This window comes from Electrona antarctica (assembly GCF_951216825.1).
Source record: "Electrona antarctica genome assembly, chromosome: 1".
NCBI lineage: Eukaryota > Metazoa > Chordata > Actinopteri > Myctophiformes > Myctophidae > Electrona > Electrona antarctica.
Genome location: NC_136806.1, coordinates 20,538,702 through 20,559,306, shown reverse-complemented (window position 1 = coordinate 20,559,306; position 20,605 = coordinate 20,538,702). Strand labels below are relative to the sequence as shown.

Sequence of the window (20,605 nt, the reverse complement as noted above, 5' to 3'; positions counted from 1 at the left end):
CGTCCAACTTGTAGCTCCTTCTTCTTGTGCGGCTCCCATCCCTCGACTCCTCGCCACTGGGAGGAACGAGAAGAGTTTCCCCTTTCGATCCAAGTGTCAACAGGCAAGGCTCTACCGCTAGGGATCAAACAGACGGCTCTGCTAGATGTTTTAAAAGATGTTAAAGGCAGATTTTGGATGTGTGGTTGTGTGTGTGTGGGGGTGTAAGGGTCCCTGCGGCCAGTTTCTTTTCTTTTCACACCGGTTTTGTTCATCTTCGTGGAAAAGAGGCATGTCGTGTCCTGGCTCTGTGCCTATAGCCTTCCAGAAACGTTTCCCTTCTCAATACCAGACTTTCAAAGATATACAGTAGTCTTCAACTGTAGGTCGCATTCAGTATGAATTGAAAAGTATTGCATTTCCGTGTGTCACGTCACCATATATGGTCACGCCTCATGACCTCACACCTCCATATATGGTCACACCTTGTGACATCAGCCTCTAGATATGGTCATGCCTCGTGACATCACGCCTTGTGAAACGTCACGCCACCATATATGGCTATCTCCATGAAGATCACGACACTGACCTCATCTAACCCTACCATACATGGAGAAGACTGGATCATCACCTAGATCTGCATATATGGAGCTGGCCAGCAAACCCTTAGATCTCCATTATGGAGCTGACCTGTTCTGACATTCAATATGTTGATCCTTCCCCACCCGTCCTTCCCGTTCCGACATTCCATATGTTGATCTGACCGCATCAAACCCTGTACACTCAAGACACACTCCATATATGGCCAGTACAGAAATCATTCCATACAGTATATTGATCTGACCCCCCATGCCAAAGCGCCTGCACTCACCCAGCAGTCTGCCGTCACCCAGGTGGATGCGTGGACGCGATAACCCATAAAAGCCCCTCTCTTACATAGAAAATGTTTGGACCGCTTCCCCCCCCCCTCTACATCAAATGTCTTTTCCATAAATAGACGATCTACAAGCTCACAACATATACAAATTTTACAATAACATTTTCGCCAATAATGATGTGCCCAATACTGCCCAAAATAGAGATGCAAGTGGTATGTTAGGTGAGTCAGAGTGCATGTAACTGTAAGCTGCTAGTGTTGATACTTACATCAAGTGTGTCTTCATTGATTACAAGCATGCCCATGTTCTTGGTCAGCAGTTTGCAGGAATGTCCTACAAAGAGGGTGAAAAGGATAATTGAATCAATACACAGCTAAATACTGTGTAATTTATAAATACAGTATATATATATTAATCACATTTATGTAGGCCTGCCCTACACAAACATAATGTATTTCAGAAATAGTGGAAATAGCAAATCTACAAGCTGTCAACACACGTTGGTTTTAGTTAACAGCCTGGCTGCATTTGACCTGTCTCGAGGTACGTTCACCAGAACAGAGGCATATCTATAGACAAGCGTTCTGCAACTTGAACGGAGTGCCAATAGTTTGTGTCCAACCTCAGCTATCCTGTCACTGACCAACAGCTCACCAAACAGCAAACTCGCTTGGCTTTGCGTCAAGTCTCGAACTTCCACAATAAGTACAACACAGAGCTATCTGATGATGGCGGAGTTAAATTAACACCGGTAAATTAAAAGATGGAGTGCCGTGATGTTTGTATTTTTTCCAGTTTTTCACGTGTTTATGAGGTGACAGTAGTTCATTAGACCCCTTGGTGTAGTTATTTGCAGTGATGTCTTCCCTTTGTATTTAGGGTTTCTTCCTGTAGGCTTAAACCTTGACAGTCAAAAGTGCTAATGAAATAAATGATATACAGTAGTGAGTGACATCACAATATCATCCCTTCCCCTAACCCCTCCCCCTTTATCATACAACAACAACAACAACTGTGGGTGCGGCTTCAGTCCAGGGAAACCAGGCATACTTAATGAACTAGTGGGCGTGTCCACATAAAAACGTTATTTTAACAAATACTGTACACTTTCTTGAAAAAATGGCTCCTCCTTATATAATTATGTTTTAGGGTGGAAAAAGATCACGGCACTGGTTTATACAGTATGCTGGCGCAAGTAACAAGACCCCCTGAGTTGGTCTTTGAGTTAACAAACTGTGTTCTATTTAGTCCCGATGTCTCGTCTTTTCTAGCGGAAGCTCCTCCTTGGTCGTCCCAGGCAGGAGAGCATCCAGCCGGGGTTGAGAAAATCACACACACTCAGTGTGCGTTTGTGTGTTTTAGTCATGCTGTCAATACTTTACTAAACAATCAAGTTCTATTTTAGTCATTAAATAGAACATGTGGTTGCTCAGCTCAATCTTTCTTATTTTAACACCTACAACTGTTAAAACTTCGTTATTAGAATTCGGTATGGTTTTCATAGTATGTATTGTGTGCAGCGACAGCATGTGCAAATACGCACAACAGGTGAACAGGCACATTTTGTCCCAGTGACCAAAATCACTCAAAGATACAAGAATATTATCGCCTCTCATAATGTGAACACACCTTCAGATTGGCATTCAAATTCTGCAATGTATAACAGATAACAATGTGACACCACAATACTAACACAAGTGGAACATATTAAAAAAGAATAATAATAAGTATTCTAGATTAAAACCACTTTTTGCTTAAGTGACAGCATGTTTTTGTGGCTGCTAATGTGAGGCTACAACAGCAAAGAGCTGATGACTTGAGACATGACTAATGACCCTGGTTTACCGGGGTTTGTCAGCATCCTGTTTTTACTGGTCAGTTACACCTCTGTTTGCCTAACATGACTCCCAGGGGAGTGTCCATCTTGGCGGTCTATTTGGGGTCACTCACAGGGTGGTAGATGCTCCCGCAGGAGGCAAAGAGAAACGTCTCAATAACTCGGGACCAAAATCCACAGCCTAATCCATCTGCAGTGTGAGAGGACTCCCATCTGTGGATGGCCACATGCATATTTGTGGGTTTCATTGATTCCCATTCTGTTTTTGATGAGATTTTAGTTTCTTTAAGAGGGTTTACCAGAAAAACACATCTATGAAAGGGAAAGCATGGGTGGCAATTTATACGTGAGTGAAACTGAGATCACACACACACACACACACACACACACACACACACACACACACACACACACACACACACACACACACACACACACACACACACACACACACACACACACACACACACACACACACACACACACACACACACACACACACACACACACACACACACACACACACACACACACACACACACACACACACACAGGGGGGATCTTGTATAAGGAAATGAGCAGGTTTCACCTCCGGAGCTCAACTCAACACCAGACCAGGTCAAGGTCTGGCTCAGTCAGAATGTTTTCTTAGGTACTAACTTCCACAAATTTGCCGCACGTGTGGAAAATGTCTCTCCCAGCTCAACATTGTCTCACCCACCCCCCTACCCCCCCTCACCCCACCCGCACAGACACGCAAACCTTACTCTCCTTGTCAATTTGTGCCACTGCCCAACAGTTTAACATGTTTACCATAAAGTTCATTTAACAGTGACCAGTTTTTCTTTTCTTTTTTTTTCTTCTTCAGGGAAAGCTGGAATTCCTGGCCTTTTTTCTGGATCAGGCGGAACTCAACTACAGTCCCGGCGGAGTTGGGGAATGTTTTAACAGCGACATACTAGTGTCACACAGGAACCACTGAGGTACTTGGGGACCAACAATTAAAAAGGAGCAAATTGCAGGGTTCAGTGATGGCGTGCAGTGAACCCTGGAAGTGGACCCTCGCAGGAACCGAAAGAAACCAGCCAAAGTATTCTGGTTTAAGTCAAACGTATAATATAATAATATCACTCGCTGAAAATGACAACGATTTTCAAGTAAGATATGCCATGCAATGCGTCCCGAGTTAAATTTGGTGAGCGACACAGACCATACAGAAAATAAATAAGGCTTTATACTTCCTCTATGCTGTCTCATCGTTTTCACACAATATTGTGGGCATTACGGCTTTCAGAATGGGGGCTGGAATGGAAGTTGGGAGCAGGGTGTAGACAGACCAGAGACTGGACATGATGAATGGCAGGCAGGCGTAGCCAGGTCAGGTAGTCATGTTTGGCTTGGCAGATCAGGAGAGTGCTGCAGTGGTTCTCAAACATTTTCATGTCGACAAGAACCCACAAAGTATTTATTTATTTGCCCGCAGACCCCATTTTAACCCATTTTGGGCGGGAACCCCTTTTGGCGTTAGCATTATGTTATGCTTTAGCGTTTGAAAAATAGCAGATCTACAAGTTCATAGCGCGCCACCGAGTGGCACGCTTACGAGCTTGTAGGTCTGCCATTTTTTTAAAATGGCAGACTGTCAGGATGTAGAAGACATTTGTAGAATTGTTCTTAGGTCAATATGGGTTAAAAGAGTTTGTGCCAGGGACCCCCATTTAGTTTAGTTTGTGTGAAAAGTATTAACATACAGTACAGTAAAAGCTTAAGGAGGATAACACAATAAAGTCCAGGACTTATTTCCATTGCCTCATACACACAACAATACATGTCCAAACACATGATCGACTCATGTAAAATAAATACACGTTTAAGACATGGATGTCTTCAAATTCACTGTAAATTTGAAAGAAATTACCAGGTTGTTCCATTGCGTAGTCAACGTAACATAGAAGTAGTACATTTTCAAAGCTCCAACTCTCAGTTCCAATACCCTTTCCAGTACTTTGTAGGCCATCATTCTGCCATCCAGATGACCCTCGAAGATACAACCCAAGTATTTGACTGATTACGACCAATTCCCTATTTAACAAATGTGATTATTCCACTAAGTTAGATTTTTGTACGTTTGCCCAGGTGCACTGAGAGCATGCTGTCAATGTGCCAAGAGATCTAGTTGAGCTTCTTAAAGATCTACAACCTCACAACACATTGCATCACCATTATAGATCAGATATTTTCACGTAGCTGAAGAATAATATGCCCCCTGAAAGGCCCTGAAGGAACCCTGGAGTCCCCGGATCCAACTTTATTTCTCACTGCATGTCTCTCTGTTAGTCGAGTTTGCCAATCTTTATATCCACCATAACATGAGTGAATGTTTTTGATATGCTCAACCAGGCTGGTGTCATGGAGTTGCCATGATCAACCGCAGCACCCTCCAAACCACAGACAGCACAGAACAACCAGGGTTAGAGAGTGTAGGCAGACAGTGAGACACGGGTTATGTGATTATGTGGTCAGGACAGTGGATCAAGACCATCTAAAGTTAAGCTCTCAGTTTAGCGTAATAATTGGATTTAGTTTAGTTTATTAAATTATGCTTTTCAATAGATTACGAGTTAAAACGATAACAAAAAATTGCATTCTTACAATCTTTACTTCTCAAGATCACATGCCAGAACGGACCGTTTTCACTTAGTTCCGGTCTTCACAAGCTGCAGTCAGAACAACGTGATGGGCACCATTCGCCAGCCAGTGCCGAAAAGTGCGCCACAAACTCTGGCAATTGGGATCGTCTTTCAGCGAGGAAAATGGTAAAAAATACAAAGTCAATATAGAGAGGGGGCTTTTTACAGAGCGACTCAGTCAAGCGTCGGACCTGTAAAAAGACTTCCTGTGAGCGTGTGCTTCGTAGCAGCCCCTCTCACATCTGGGTATGGCGGGCACAAAGGGCTGATTCAGCCAGCCCACAGTGGTAGGCAGCCACAAATGGAGGTGCTTCTTAATACCTATTTTTCTAGATGCTCATTTAATAGCCCGCCTGTTTTCGAGGTCATATCCCGTTTTCTTTGAGAGATTTGAGCTAATCTGACCACATCTAAGAGGCTAAGGGCAAGGTGCGTGCGTGCGTGTGTGCGCTGTGCATGCGTGCGAGAGAGAGAGATGGGGGGGGGGGGGACTGGGGGCAAATGCCAGGCCTCCTCCTGCTCCAAGATAACCCCTGCAGGGCTGAAGTCCCCTGAGGGCACCAAATATGTAAGAGGGGCCTGTTTGTGTACCTTGAGTGTGTTATTTTATTTCATGTCAGTGCAGTGTGCTCGTACATCATGTTGCATTCTGAGCCAGATGTTTCTGCCCGATAAGTATGACAGAAGCGGCCTGTCAGTGTCAGTATAGTGTGTCTCACAGGGTGAGGAATGACTGTGGTGCAGAGCACTGGAGTGGTTGTCAGGGGGCTGGCATGGACCGGTCCACACCGCAGACCAACTTCACCTGCAGCTCACCAATTTTGGTCTTTAACACCAACCGCTCTGGCGGAGCCAGGTCATGATGCAGGAATTATGCACACAACGCTCTGCCAGCAACTGGCTGTTGATCAGATATTTTTGGTATCCAAGTCTAGACAGCAGTCACTCAACTATCGTAAGCATTTTCTTTGAGATGGATATTAGGTGTAGGAAGAGAAAGTAATGAAGGTAACGAAGCGGCTCCTGTGGTGTTATCAAGTATCTAGCAGCCAAAATCCTTTAATTCATTTCAATTAATTTGAATTGAACAGAACTGCCCTGAATAAATTACATACAGAATGGACCAAAGGGTCAGCAAGCAAATAAGTCTCATCAACCAGTATCCTCTTCTCCTCTTACCAATATTGATGGCAGTCTCCTGCTTGTCTCCTGTCAGGATCCAGATTTTGATGTCAGCCTTCATCAGGGTCTCGATGGTCTCCGGAACTTTATCTTGGAGCTTGTCCTCTATAGCCGTGGCGCCCAGAAGCTGCAGGTTCTACAGAAACAAGACATAAAAACAGGCAAGGTAAGTGGAGAGATCTACCTCACACACTCACTTGTGGTCTCAATTCAAACTTCAAATAAGCAGCAGTGCCAAACTGATGTCGCCGCCAACTGCAAAAACAAACATCATGTGCACAAATATATACCTCCTGAACATGCTAAATGTTTTCCAAAATATCACAGGAGGGAGCAGAGAAAAAAAAGCAAGTAAGTGGAGATCTTAATGAGAGAGTGGCTTTACAATGTCATGTGTCAGAGAAATATGGAGACCAGGACTGTGTCACTCATTTGCAGGCGTGTTTTAGCCTCGTCAGCTGTTCTTGTTTTTCAAAGCCACTGAGGGTTTTTAGGGGGGGGGTTCAGATTGTATGTGTGTGTGTGTGTCTGAGTTGGTAGTGGAATTAGGGTACGTGAAAAGACAAACGGACATGTATACTGCATTTCTCTCCGGAAGCTGCCTGTGTGATTGTGTGTGTGGTTGTTAGGGATGAGGTACACGCACGCACGCCAGCCCGCCCGCCCGCCCGCCCGCCCACTCACTCACTCACTCACTCACTCACTCTCTCTCACTCGCACGCACGCAAAAATGTTTTCTCAGGAAGCCCAGTGGGTCTTTGGAATGGCTCGTAGTCTCATAGGGCCCTGTGGAGGCCCAGAGAGAGAGCGAGAGAGAGACAGAGAGAGAAGGGGCAGCTGGCGAGCAGAGACCAGAGAAGCCATGGTCAGAGCTCCCTGAGGAGCAGTGACCTGAGCTCTGGTGCATGTATGTCTGCAGCGCTACACAAGTATTAGCCACTTAAACCCTATATACTTTGTTGACCGTGGTCCCCCCAGGGCTCTACAATGTCCCCCCCCAGGGCTCTACAATGTCCCCCCCCCTCATCTCTTCGCTGAAAAACAGCTGAACTACAAGCTCACAACACTTCACAACATGAGGCGTTATGCGCCTGTAGATCGGATAAGAGTTAAATTACAGTAATATAGGATTTTCGTGCTGTGTGTACTCACTCAGAGAGAACCAGACAAAGGGTAGATATATGCACTGCTTAATCCTGCCATAACATTCTAATGACATCATGGCTGTGCAATAATTTTGCATCACCTCAAATCTAAAAGGAGTACTGACATAGATGTTGATGTCTACTTCAACACAATAAAACCGGGAGAAAGCATCTGTGTCAGTACTCCTTTTGACATTTTTTTTTTATAAAGCAAACTTCTTTAACTCAAATCGTTGCTTCTGGGTGTCCCGGGAACAAACGATTTAAGATGGAGGGGGGTTTAATGGATTGACGCAGGCCACCAGCCAAATGCTACTAGATTTCTTATGTGAGGTAAATAAACATTTTGTGTGTTCTATTCAATGCATAAAAAGGATTAGGCAGTAAGAGATACAGTAGGTGTAATAGCGACTATTGAACATTCTGAATCTCTTGACCAGTGTTCAATAGTGGGGATCAAAAATAAACGGGCTAAATACCAATAAAAAGGTTAAAAAATAAAAAAATCTGTTTTACAGTAAATGTTTAAAACGATATGTGTACACATTCTATACATACAGTAGATAAATAAAGCTCCAGTTTCCAGCTCTGCCCATCACATGCACCCATAGAAGTAATTGTAAAACTAGGAATATAATGTTAATGTACTAGTACCACTGTTGCTACTCCTCTGTGCACCCTCTGGTGGTGAACAGAGGAGTCGCACAAAACAAGATACAAGTGGAATGAAAGCAATTGGTTGAAATAGGCTCTCCAGCCGTGCTGAAATGAGCATGACAGCACACCTAGCTGTTAATAGAAGATTTGAGAACGTATTAATCACATTAGAAATATCATCGGTTGTGCTGATTAGTGATTAGACAGATAGTTTTGTCAGAACAGCAGCATTATTGGCTTAGGAATGGAACAAAACGGGCCAGGTATACGCTCCTGTATTTAAACATCAGTTATTAGGTGGTACTTGGAGAGCCAAATATTTTCTGAGGTGGTACTTCATTATAAAAAGGTTGGGAACCAATGATCTTCTAGACTATAGTGCTTGCTAATCTTGGTTTACTTTGGAACGGGGTGTCAGGGAGAGCTTCCAGGTTGCAGGGCTATCAATCTCTGGTGGGCCGTTCTTTATTTATTTACTGCCTGATGTGGATGCTAAGATAATTATCGCCATAGTTATCATTATAGTCATCATTCTTGGTGTGGATGGCCCTTTAGTTATGGATACTTGTCCAACTACCAGTTGGCAGAACAGGTTTAGTTTTCCCTACATTTATTGTAGATATTATTGAATTTATGGCCATTCAATTTTAAGACATGCTATTTTATGACAACAAGTCAATGACGCAAACAAGGAAAACCTGATCTGTAATTTGTATAATGATACAAGGCAGACATTTTGTTTGTCACTAATCAGCTTCAATACAGATTTTGTTGTTGGTTGCACTAGATTAGACTGGATTGTTGCAGTAGTAGTCAGTGCACAGACCTGCTGTAACAGAGGATCTTTCACCCCACCTACAGTTCACAAAGAGTACTACAGCTACTCTACTGTACAGGAGGGAAGGACATTTTACAATGGTGTATTAGCCTTTTGTATTACTGAGGCCAATATCACTACAAAATAATATCTTATCACTTAAATCTAAAAGCTTAAGGTATTAATGAATGATTAATAATATACTGTACATTAGAGTGGCAACACAATTTAAATAAAATGATTGCACACTTGTAATGTACATGTCTTATTGTTGAGCTAAGTATTAGAAACTCTTTGTCTCTGTAATTCCATTGTGTGACCCTGTAGTACTACCACCGACTTAAAGAGAAACCGATAAGCTTGATACTCATACTCTTCACCCAAGCACATAGCCGTGCTATAAGAGCATGCATGTTCATTTTATTTATTTTTTTACCATTGAGTGGCCTCTGAGAATGGACACCCTGATGCCATTAGTGCCATTCCTGCACTCGTTGAGCAACCCAGGGAATGGAACCCTTAACCCTGGCAGTGTCGTTGCATGCTCCACTCATTGAGCTTTACTTGGCAGGGCGAACGTTGCATTCTCCTCTGCGTGAAAGCTTTCATGTTTACTTCATGATTGAGTGGATCCATTTGGGTCCAGTCAGCGCTGAAGGGCCGGGATGAACAGGCCGGTCGGTTGATTTACGAGTGCGGCCGCCGATGTTTGACTAGTGCTTCCACATAGATGTTCCTCACAGGAAACTGATTACACTTCCCAGTACTAACTTTGAGCCACAGATACACACATGCGGGCACTCACGCACACAGCCAAGTTATTTAGATTTCCGTGTGTGTGTGTGTGTGTGTGTGGTGGGTGGGGGGGGCACATTAATCACACAGGAGGCTATATGGCTTCAGCTTGAATCAGGGAAGCCGTTCGGATCCTGCTGCAGACGAACTGAAGGCTTTCAAATGGACTCTTTATATAACCGGGGCCTACATTAGGTGAAAGCAGCAGGGAAGGCAGGTAAATAAACAGATTGTGATGTTGCCTGCCAAGCTGACTGCATTGCATTCCAAGTTGGAATGTCTCTTGGCGATACAAGGCTGGATTAGATCCAGGATGGGCCATAACTTAAGTGATGGTGGTAGTGGTCATCAATCAATCAAGGAACCTTTTTATCCATCCATCTATCCATCTAAAAAAGGTGCATTTATATAGCGCTTTAATCCAAAGTGCTACACATAGTGCTTACATAGATAGTACTATAAAAAATACTTGTAAAACTGTGATGTGACAAAGTTGATTCTGATTCATTACATTCACACACATTCATACACTGATGGCGGAGAAAACCTGCACATGGGGAGCAATTAGGGGTTCAGAGTCTTGCTCAAGGACACTTCGTCACCAACTCTGGGGGTTGCCCGGGATCGAACTGGGAACCTCACTCATAGCCATAAGTCACTCATTGAGCTTCTCTTCTTCCCAGATAAGTCCTGCCCCATGCAGGAGTTAATTATTTCCATAGACAATGTCTGGTAACTTCGGTTCCAACAGCCAAGAACCTTGTTGGTGTTGTCCTGGACAGTCAGCTCTCATTCAAAGCACACATTACAGCGCAATCCTGTAGCTTTACACTCTCTATAACATTCGACGAATTAGACCCTTCCTCCCCCAGGAGTCAGCCCAGCTCCTTATCCAGACATCACTCATATCAAAACTTGACTATTGTACCTCCCTCCTTACTGGCCTATACCGGCATGCACACTTCTCCAATTGATCCAAAATGCTGCAGCTCCCTTGGTATTCAACCAGCCAACATTCTCACGTTTCCTCCCTTCTCCGCTCCCTCCATTGGCTCCTTGTCGCCGCCCGCACACTCACACAGAATACAAAACTCTGATGCTAGCCTTCAAAGCAACCAAAGGTATGGCACCCCCATATCTTGCAAGTCTGATCGGACCCTCCTGCACGCTCAGATCAGCCGACGCAGGGAGGTTGAAAGTACATTCGCTAAACGCTCCACACGTCCCAAACTCTTCTCGCTTCTGGCTCCAAAACTATGGAATGCACTTCCCATTGCAATCAGAACAGCAGACTCACTCCCAAATCTTCCGCCGTAGTCTGAAAACCCACCTCTTCAGACTCAATCTTAGCCCGTAGCACTTGCCCTAGCCTCGACGACCTTACCGGCATATGCATATAGGCTCAATTTATAGCATTTTATGTAGACATAGCATAAATAGTGTATACGCATAGTTTCATTATATAGATATTCCACTGTTGGGTTCTTAGCTTACGTATCATTCATGATGACTATTCTTTTGTATTTGATGTATTACCATGTATTTTGTTCTTGCTTACTGTACATCACTCTGGATTAAGGGATAGGCGTCATAAAGTGTCATGTGGCATGGAGTGAGTTAAGGGTGTCTGCTAAATGCCTAAATTGTAATTCATAGGTCAAACAACACGTAACAAACCTTCTCTATGAGTTCGTAGCTCTCCTCCAGTTTGAGGGCTCTGTTCTGCAGAGAGGTGCCGGCCCTGTGATGAAGCTCCAACCACTGCTGGTAGGATGACTCACTGATGTCTGCCACGGCATAGCACAGAGTACGCAGCCCTGGGTGGAGAGAACAGTAGAATGTCAATCCCGTATAATAATTACATCCATGGTGATTGTGTTGATTGATGGTCCAATGTCACACAAAATTTGACTTTTTCTACGTTGACCGTTTCAACAGTTTGGCTCAGCACCAAGGATGGAGGATGGCGTTACATATTTTATTTCCAATGTCAATTGTAACCATCCTATGTCCCTGCAGCAAGTGAGTTGTGAGCTCTGAATACCTGAGTCAGAATGACAACATGCTGTGATCTAGTAAGCCCCACCCATCTCTGGCATGTCAAAAACATGCAAATGAAAACCAGGTCCGTGTGAGATGCTGCCGATTCTGGTTGTAGTTAAAATTGTGAATCTGTCTTGAGAGAGCCGTGCTTGATTAAAACTTTGGTTGGTTCGGCACAAATTCCATGCAATAATATGCATGCAGCGAATGCCAAATTCTAAAATAAACAGCAATTCAAACGTGATCCAAACTTAAAAGGAGTTGTAATTTTGTATTGGATCTTTAGAAAACAGTGTGATCTGAGACTCCTTTTACACGGCGACCATCTCCAGATAAAACGGCAAAGTCCCGTTGCGTTCTCATTTTTTATTGACCCTTTACAAGAGAACGCACACTTTATGAAAACGCTATAATATCGCTAGGTGGCGGTAAAGGGCTGCCAAATAGACCAGTCAACCACGTTGGGGTTTTGCTATTCAACATTAATGTTACATTGTCATTATAGCTGAATATTGGATGTTAAAAAAAAATAATAATAATATTGATCTGTGACCATTAGAAACTAAAGAGACACGACAGTAAACAATACCGTATATTTCTCCATTTCCATTGGGAAATGTGTTTGAGAATAGTTAGTATAGAAAATAATAGAACATTATAAATCTATAACAAATCAGAAAACAACGTGGTTGTGGCCGTCGCTCGCTGTCTGCTTTCTATAACGCATTGGGTGACAGACAGGCTGACAGACAGCCCAGAGCATGCAGGCAGAGCGCGCCACGGGATGGTTATATATTTTATAATACATTAGGCTACATAAACGCTGCTGCCGCGGCTGCCACCTATCACAATTAAGGCATTTTATTTACATTAACCATCGCTGATGAGCAGCGCTTTGTAGGCGAGGAGGGAGGCTTGTTCAGAAACTCTATTATATCATAATTATATGGCTCTGCATCAATGTAATAATATATGCGCTGCGAGCCAACGTGAGCCATGATGTCATACGTTTTGCGGATTCACCATTTTGCCACTAGTCTACAGAAAATACTTTTTATGACGCCCTTCTACTGTTGTTTCACTAGGGGGCAGTGTAAACACAGAGCAGACGAAAGGTACACACAACCTACAATGCAGTTATTCTCTGCACATTGTCTCTACTACTACCTTAGTACTAGTACCTTTACTCTCATCCTAACACGTGAAAATTATGTCTTTAAGTGAGGGACACAAAAGAAGCCTCCAACGCAACTGTTGATCTATCAGTGAGTGAAGTGATGATGATTACATTTACCAGGAGAGAAAAGGTGAAAAGGAAAACGTATGTATGCATACTGTAGTACTAACAGAGGATGATATAACTTCTGGCCAACAGGGGGCGTTGTTTGTCCACTCACCCTCGGTGGCAAACGCTTCCAGGTGCTTCAGTGTGATCTCTTTGTACCTGGAGCTGTCGGCGAGGCGGTCACAAATAACGGTGTCCTGCAGCAGCAACAACAAAATAAAGAGTCCTAGTGATTGGCTACTCGTATACAGAGCAAAGAAGAAAAGAATAAGGTCTTAGACAGAAACCTATTCCTTCCTATTTCTAATGTCAGCACCTAAGCAGAGACTTGGATGAGAGGCTTGGCTGTTAGAGGAAAAGGTTGATGACGGAGGCACTAGATTGCCTTTGTTACTTTGGCAATGTAAACATATTGTTTCTCATGCCAATAAATCATTTTGAATTTAATTTAATTGATTGGCGTATAGTATTTCACCCCCACACATCGAAATGTTTTACCAAGCCAGTGATGAAAAAAATGTTAATCTTGCATATGGCATTTCTACCATAAAACAGCAGAAGGCAGCTAAAAGAGGGAAGGCAGTGAGGGGAGCGGAGGGGGAGAGAGAAGCTTTTCGACAGACACTCCTGTGGTAATGATGGTGATGGCTCGCCGTGCGTTGCCATGGAGAGAGACAGACACTCACGGCTCCTTTGCAGTAGAGGCGGATCTTCCCAGATGGCATGCGCATGATGACCGACATCCTCTTCCTAGTACTGAGAGAGAGACAGAGAGAGAGAGGAGCAGATCAAAGAGTGAGGGAGAGAGAGAGAGATAAAGAGAGGGGACAAAGAGAAATTGATAGAAACAGAAAGAGGGAGAGAGAGAGAGAGAGAGAGGGAGCAAGAGAACATCCCAAGCTGTTACAGCCACCTGAGCAAATGATCACACACTGTACTGTTTGAACAGGCGTCTTTCGAAATAAAAAATACATGTCATCACGTGTCTCATTCTATTTGTATAGAGTAAGGTTTTACAAGTCTGCAGGAAAAACAAGAATGATCACCTTACGGCACCACAGTATCTGCACATTACAATACCATGATATCTGCACAACAAAACGATAAAACTACCCGAACAAAATGACTAAATTGGCGACCCGAGTTATTTTTATTCATGTATGTCGCAAAGCTACTCATGTTTTACCAACGAGCGCCATTTTAACATTTTGTACACAGTAAAATGTTGTAAAAGTGTTAACTTTATTGAGGGGCGCTAGCCCCTCCTATGGGCAGCTTTCCGGGTTTGTGTAAACACAAACATTGGCTTGTGATTGGCTGATCACTCCATAGCGACGCAAATTGTGATTGGCCAGAATGACATGATATATGATGATGTATGATGATACATCATCACTTCACACGGGTGTGATTTTATTTTGTAAATCAGATTTTCAACCTGAATCCTATTGTTCTGATTCCAATAATACAGAAAGAATTATACTATTGTCTTCTGTGCATCGACCATATGAGTTAGTATATTTTCGACCTAGATAAAGTGATTGAGAGAGAGATAATACCTTGTGAACTCCAGGACATGAAGCAGCTCAAACCTCTGCTCTGAGCCAAACTAAGAAAATAAGAACATGAGACTCAGTGTTACTGCAACAGGAAAGTGAAGTCAGCTTCACTCTTCTTCCATGATATCATCTTGCCTCTAACTGCACAAACCACAATCCCCAGTCCCCGTCCAATCAGGCCTAATTGCGCTTTAACAGTATTTATCAGTAACAAGCGCTGCCCAGACGGTGGCAAAATGATAAGGTAAGAGAGTCAATTTTACTCCCTAATTGTGGAAAGCGCCAGGTACAAGTTGGGCGGATTGAGTAGATGTTGAGGGCCTTAGAAGGCTAATAAAGGTTAAAGAACAAGATGTTCTCAAAGGACTAAAATCAGAGAACAAGTTTGGCCTGAGTGTCTCTGCCTGTAGTCATCAGGTTAGCTCATTAAAAGAACGACATACTGAGGTGACCTTACATCTGGAGAACACACACACACACACACACACACACACACACACACACACACACACACACACACACACACACACACACACACACACACACACACACACACACACACACACACACACACACACACACACACACACACACACACACACACATGATCATGAATAGTTATTATATTAAAACACAATATACAACATAATTTGTTAGTTGATGAAAATCAAAATTATATTATAGTAAATAACCAGTCTGTACCATCTATGATATAAAAGTTATGATATACTATATTTGTTTTTCTTATCATGGAGGATTGCTCCGTGCAAAGTCTATGGACTTGTATATTTGTTTAGTGCACTAAATAACGACGTAAGACCTCATGTGGCCGATATAAATACAGTGGGCGCCCCTCACTTCACACGACACAAGTGTGATTTTTATATAAACTATTATGAAGAGGTTCAAATGCAAACGCATGTCGCCCTAGGTTCACCATACAATCCATTTGTAATTAATGCATTGTATATTACTTTTAATAATAGGAAGAGCCTGCATGGTGCTCATGATGATGTTGCCCTGGTCGATCTTACCGATTCCATGATGACGGTGTCTGGGGTTCTGCCAGAGAACACAAAGCCCAGGCTCTGCGCTGCTCTCACTAGTGCTCCTTCATCTATCAAACAAACAAACAAACACATGTCACATACAGTACAGTACAGCTTTCTATGAAACATAATACATGTGATATGTTAAGACCCACATTTATATTTTGTACAGAAAAAGCTCATTATCAGCCAAGGCATGTTTTTTACCACAAGGAAAGCAAATCAACTTTTTTTTAACTTTATGCCGTAGATTTGTTTTACTCTAAAGGGCCTTGCAAACGTGAAGCAAGGAACGCAGGCGTTGTTGCCTGGATCAACACAGGTCTCCTCCAGGTCTGTTGAAGAGGGGCGCAACAACGCAAGCGTAAAAAGAAAAGCTAAACAGAATCCAGGTCTGGTGAGTCGCGGGCGTGTGCACGTAACGAGCAGCACGCGTGCAACAAATTCACGGGACCACGCTCACGTAAATATGCTTGCTTGCGCAAAAACGCTCCCCGTTTGCAAGGCCCTTAAGGCATACAATACAGTACATGCTCTGTATAGGCTGATGATAGTAAACATGTGCCATCTCGTCCTAGTGCACACCAGAGTTGATAGTAAACATGTGCCATCTCGTCCTAGTGCACACCAGAGTTCGCCATTAGGGCACTAAAAGTCCTTGGATTCAAAATGCATATCACATTTTGTGTTAGAAGCCTGAAGGGTAAGACAGTAAAAATCCACTTCACTTGGCCAAGTATCTCTTCTCCACCACTCAGCTCCAAAAGACCATACTAAAATAAACCCTCATCTTTATACAAACAAAAGCAACAATATGTGAAATGAAGACGCATATCCGCATGATGGAATAAAGTATTTTTGATCCAGTCAAGGTGGTTGATATGCAAAGTAAAAATAGAGAGAACAGCATTGATATAATGATATATTATGAGTTCATAGCTGAGAATAATCACAGCAAGAAATATCCCGAAATATCCTATAGTCACTGCAGTAACCTTCACTGGGAATAATAATGGTCTCAAAAATAGCCATCTGATGTTGTGATCTTGACTGTCCTCCTGTAATTGGAAGACCACCAATTCAATCTCTTGGGATAGCAATGTCTCTACCGATACCTTACAACTAGAGTGTATTCATTTCATTTGATTATAGAATGCCTATGCTAAATGCTTGAAACACACTGGATTTATTTTTGAAATTTCACTAGAGGATAGTCCCTTGAATTGCAGCAACTCGTTTTCAAGGGGGTCTTTCAAGGGTCCTTCAAGGACAACTTTGTTTTTAACAAGGGTTCATTTATTAGTTTGTAAGGATAATAATTAAAATAATTAAAAGACGGGTGAATGTAGCTCCCAATTGCTGTGAAACACCAGCCTCATGGTGGCACTATAACAGGCAGAATCAGATTCACAATTTGGTCTATAGCTCTTGAACTGTAGACCTACAGTTTAAGTTACAATCAACATATTTTTTTCACTGGATTCTGTGGCATTTCTTTCTTGGCCTAGTGGGGATGTGTGTGCAAAGTTTCAATGGCGTTTTTCATATCAAACTGGGGGTCCTTGTTTTGATACGAGGCATTTTGTTCAAAAAGGGCCACTCATGCAAACTTAGGAACCTTTTGCGAAGTTCTTCCCTAATCTCCATGAATTCGGGTTTGCGGAGACATAAAGCCTACTTATTGTGGAGAAGAAAAAAATCATAGTGTAGGAAAAAAAAACATTTTTACCAATTACCCAAATGCCGCCGCTCAGTTATCAATCGCTATAGCGATAGAAAGCAATACATGATTTATTTTTTTAGCACACATCTTTTAATTATCATCATTACAAACTAATAAATGAATCCTTGTTGTAAAAAAACAAAGTTGTCCTTTAAGGCAGACTCAACCTTGTCTTCCTTGGTTTTTGTTAGGGATATTGATTTTGGGAACATTTTTTAGTGTCATCTCTTCCTCTTCTGTTCTCATAACGGATGTAGAATACAGTCATAGTGCAGTGGCAATGTGTCCGATTCACACATGAACATAGGACATTGAGCTGTAAACCCTAAAACTACTAGAATTCACGGCTACATAATTGTCTCATTGACAATTTCTTATATAATGTATTGTGAATTTGCCCGTGTCCTTGGACTGACGTGAATGATGTTAGCACATGATCAAATCCCACCAGAGCCTCCTGCTCAGTTGTGACTCCACTCCACTAAACTGCCCTCTTCCTCATTCAAAATAATTATAGTAGTCCGACGTGTGCCGGTAGGTGACCGAACATACATGACCCAACATCCCCGGTTTGATTCCAGCCGGAGATCTGTGTTAACCCCCCAAAATAAATGAACTTTACTGGATTAATTAACATGAACCCTAGCATCCCGATTCTGGACATGTCATAACAAGGTAACATTCTGCAAAATCAGGCAAACATTCAGCAAAAAAAAAAGGAAAAGCCGGCAAAGAGTCACAACGCAACGTTGTTGAGACTCTGGTTTTCAGCTAAGAGATTTGGAGTAAAGGGGGAAAGGGAGGTGACCCAGTATCAATGAAGTATACAGTTGGGTGCCACCGATATTGTCCCTTATCATTTGACCCATTTAGGCCTGACCTCAAAACTTTTAAAAATCCTTCTAAATCCTGAAAAAATCCTTCTAAATTTTCACGGTTTTTCAAAAATAGCAGATCTACAAGCTCATAGCGCGCCACTCGGTGGCGCGCTATGAGCTTGTAGATCTGCTATTTTTCAATAGCTAAATTATAACATAGTTTAAAACACCAAAAGGGGTTCCCGCCCAAAATGGGTTAACTGTCCTTTTGCGCCGATCACGCAAACCACAGCAAAAAGAAAAGGACAATATCGATGGCCTCCAACTGTATATAGGGTTAAAGTGTGCTACCTGGAGATGCAGCTTGGTAGGTGAGTCCGTCCGCAGTGTGCTCAGGGACCGCGGTATGACAGATGGCCATCATGGTCATGAAGTCTAGAATGACAGGCGCTGTCGGCTGCAAGAGAGTAATGGGAAGGAGGGATGGAAGAGAGGTAAGGATCCAGGCCGACAGAGGGAGGGAGAGTAATTAAGCCAGAGTGGGAGGGAGGGAAAGAACAAAAGATAGCAATATATAGTAGTGTACAGTATATACACATGGACAATATTCTGACAGGCTGCAATTTCTCAAATATGATTGATTGATAATTTATTTCCGTGTCCTGCACACAATGTGCCCAACCCTCATGGGTTTATAAGACACCATTTCACAATTGCATTTACAGCATGTTTACATTACATAATTCATTACATTACAACTCAGATTTATACAGAGTACTCCGTCTTCTTTCCCAAGCTTGACAAATAAAATCTGCCACAACAAAAGTCCCTTTGGCAAAAGGGATACACATTAACAGACTGCTAAACCCAAGTTTCCTGAGGTAATTGATTGAGTCTTTTCCGGCTAAACACGACTTTCCCGGGTTTTGTTTTATCGAGCCTGGAGGGCGCTTTTGATAACTCACGAGACATCATACGATTTCCGCGAGTTCTTTGTGACACGTCACACGTTTGGATCACGTAACCGAAAAAAAAAAAAAAAATCCGGGTGGGGGCCGATGGAACATCCCCATACAATGGATTCCTATGGGACGACGCGGCGCAATACGAATGCCTGTTTTTCTAACTTTCGTGTCACGTAACGATCATGGATTATTTTCACACACTAGGACACTCGTGCACGCTATTTTAAAAGGCACCCGTGGGTGGAATGGAACGACGTACATTGGGTGATTCTTCAAAGGTTAGTGAAAAACACGAGCAGTCAAAGGGGGTTGAAGATTAATTAATTAAGCAGTTTTTAACTGAATGATAGCATATGTTGACTAATTATGTACCTGCATAATAGACATGTATCTATTAATTATGTAAAGTAACAGGCCCAGTCTACTCTACAGTACATAGTGAGAGCATCTGAGGTTAATGACTAGAGAGAATTCTATGAGGAATACATAACATGGACTAAGAGACTGGAAAACAACAGCTTCTTTCCAAGAACTGTGACAGCACTGATGGACCTATAACGTCATTCTCCCCTAAACACACAAGACATTCACACCCAGGAATCGCCCTGTACAACCACTGTGCACCAAGCCCCAGCCACCGAGAGGAAGCATTGAAGCCAAACGGACATGCTGGCGGACACTGCAGCTCTGGCGGAACTGGGCCCATCTACGTCATGGAATTCCTCCGTTGAACCTATGGGTAGAGCTCATACGACAGCGGCGGTGCTCGTTCATGGTTTCGGCCCGGTACGTTCTTGAATGCAATTCTATGATGTAGATAGGCCCAGAATGGGCCGAGCCCACCACTTTTCCAACCCGGAAGAAGGGGTGAAAAAGGGAGTATGTGCTGGGTGAGCAACTCAGTGCAAGTGGATGGGAGGGGTATTCCGGTGCTGTCTCTATTATTTATAACTCTGAACTAGGCTGATTATCAGACTGAAGCTTCACTCAGAGTGGGTGGTGTCTATGGCCTGGAGCCAGGCTGCTGAACCATTCTTGGTCAAACTGTTTAGCTTCACTGGACTAATTAGTAAAGAAATACCACGCTCAAGGGCTGTTGAGGGAGAAGAGAGGTTATCATTCAAGTGGTCAACTTAATTCTATCAGCCCATGTAACGTTTCAAACCAGCAACCTTCCAGTTAA

General features: G+C 42.9%; 1 protein-coding gene across 2 annotated transcripts in view; it reads right to left on the bottom strand.

Annotated features, from left to right (window-relative positions):
* The window catches only part of atp8a1 (ATPase phospholipid transporting 8A1), a 158,743-nt gene that overhangs the window by 56,144 nt on the left and 81,994 nt on the right, over positions 1-20,605 (bottom strand). For both annotated transcript variants that reach the window (XM_079509325.1, XM_079509326.1), the window contains 8 exons: positions 18,809-18,914; positions 15,902-15,984; positions 14,868-14,917; positions 13,995-14,064; positions 13,421-13,505; positions 11,658-11,797; positions 6,564-6,702; positions 1,126-1,190 (listed from right to left, as the gene is read on the bottom strand). In XM_079509325.1, the coding sequence (XP_079365451.1) occupies positions 1,126-1,190; positions 6,564-6,702; positions 11,658-11,797; positions 13,421-13,505; positions 13,995-14,064; positions 14,868-14,917; positions 15,902-15,984; positions 18,809-18,914 (738 nt within the window). The remainder of the gene's footprint in view (positions 1-1,125; positions 1,191-6,563; positions 6,703-11,657; positions 11,798-13,420; positions 13,506-13,994; positions 14,065-14,867; positions 14,918-15,901; positions 15,985-18,808; positions 18,915-20,605) is intronic.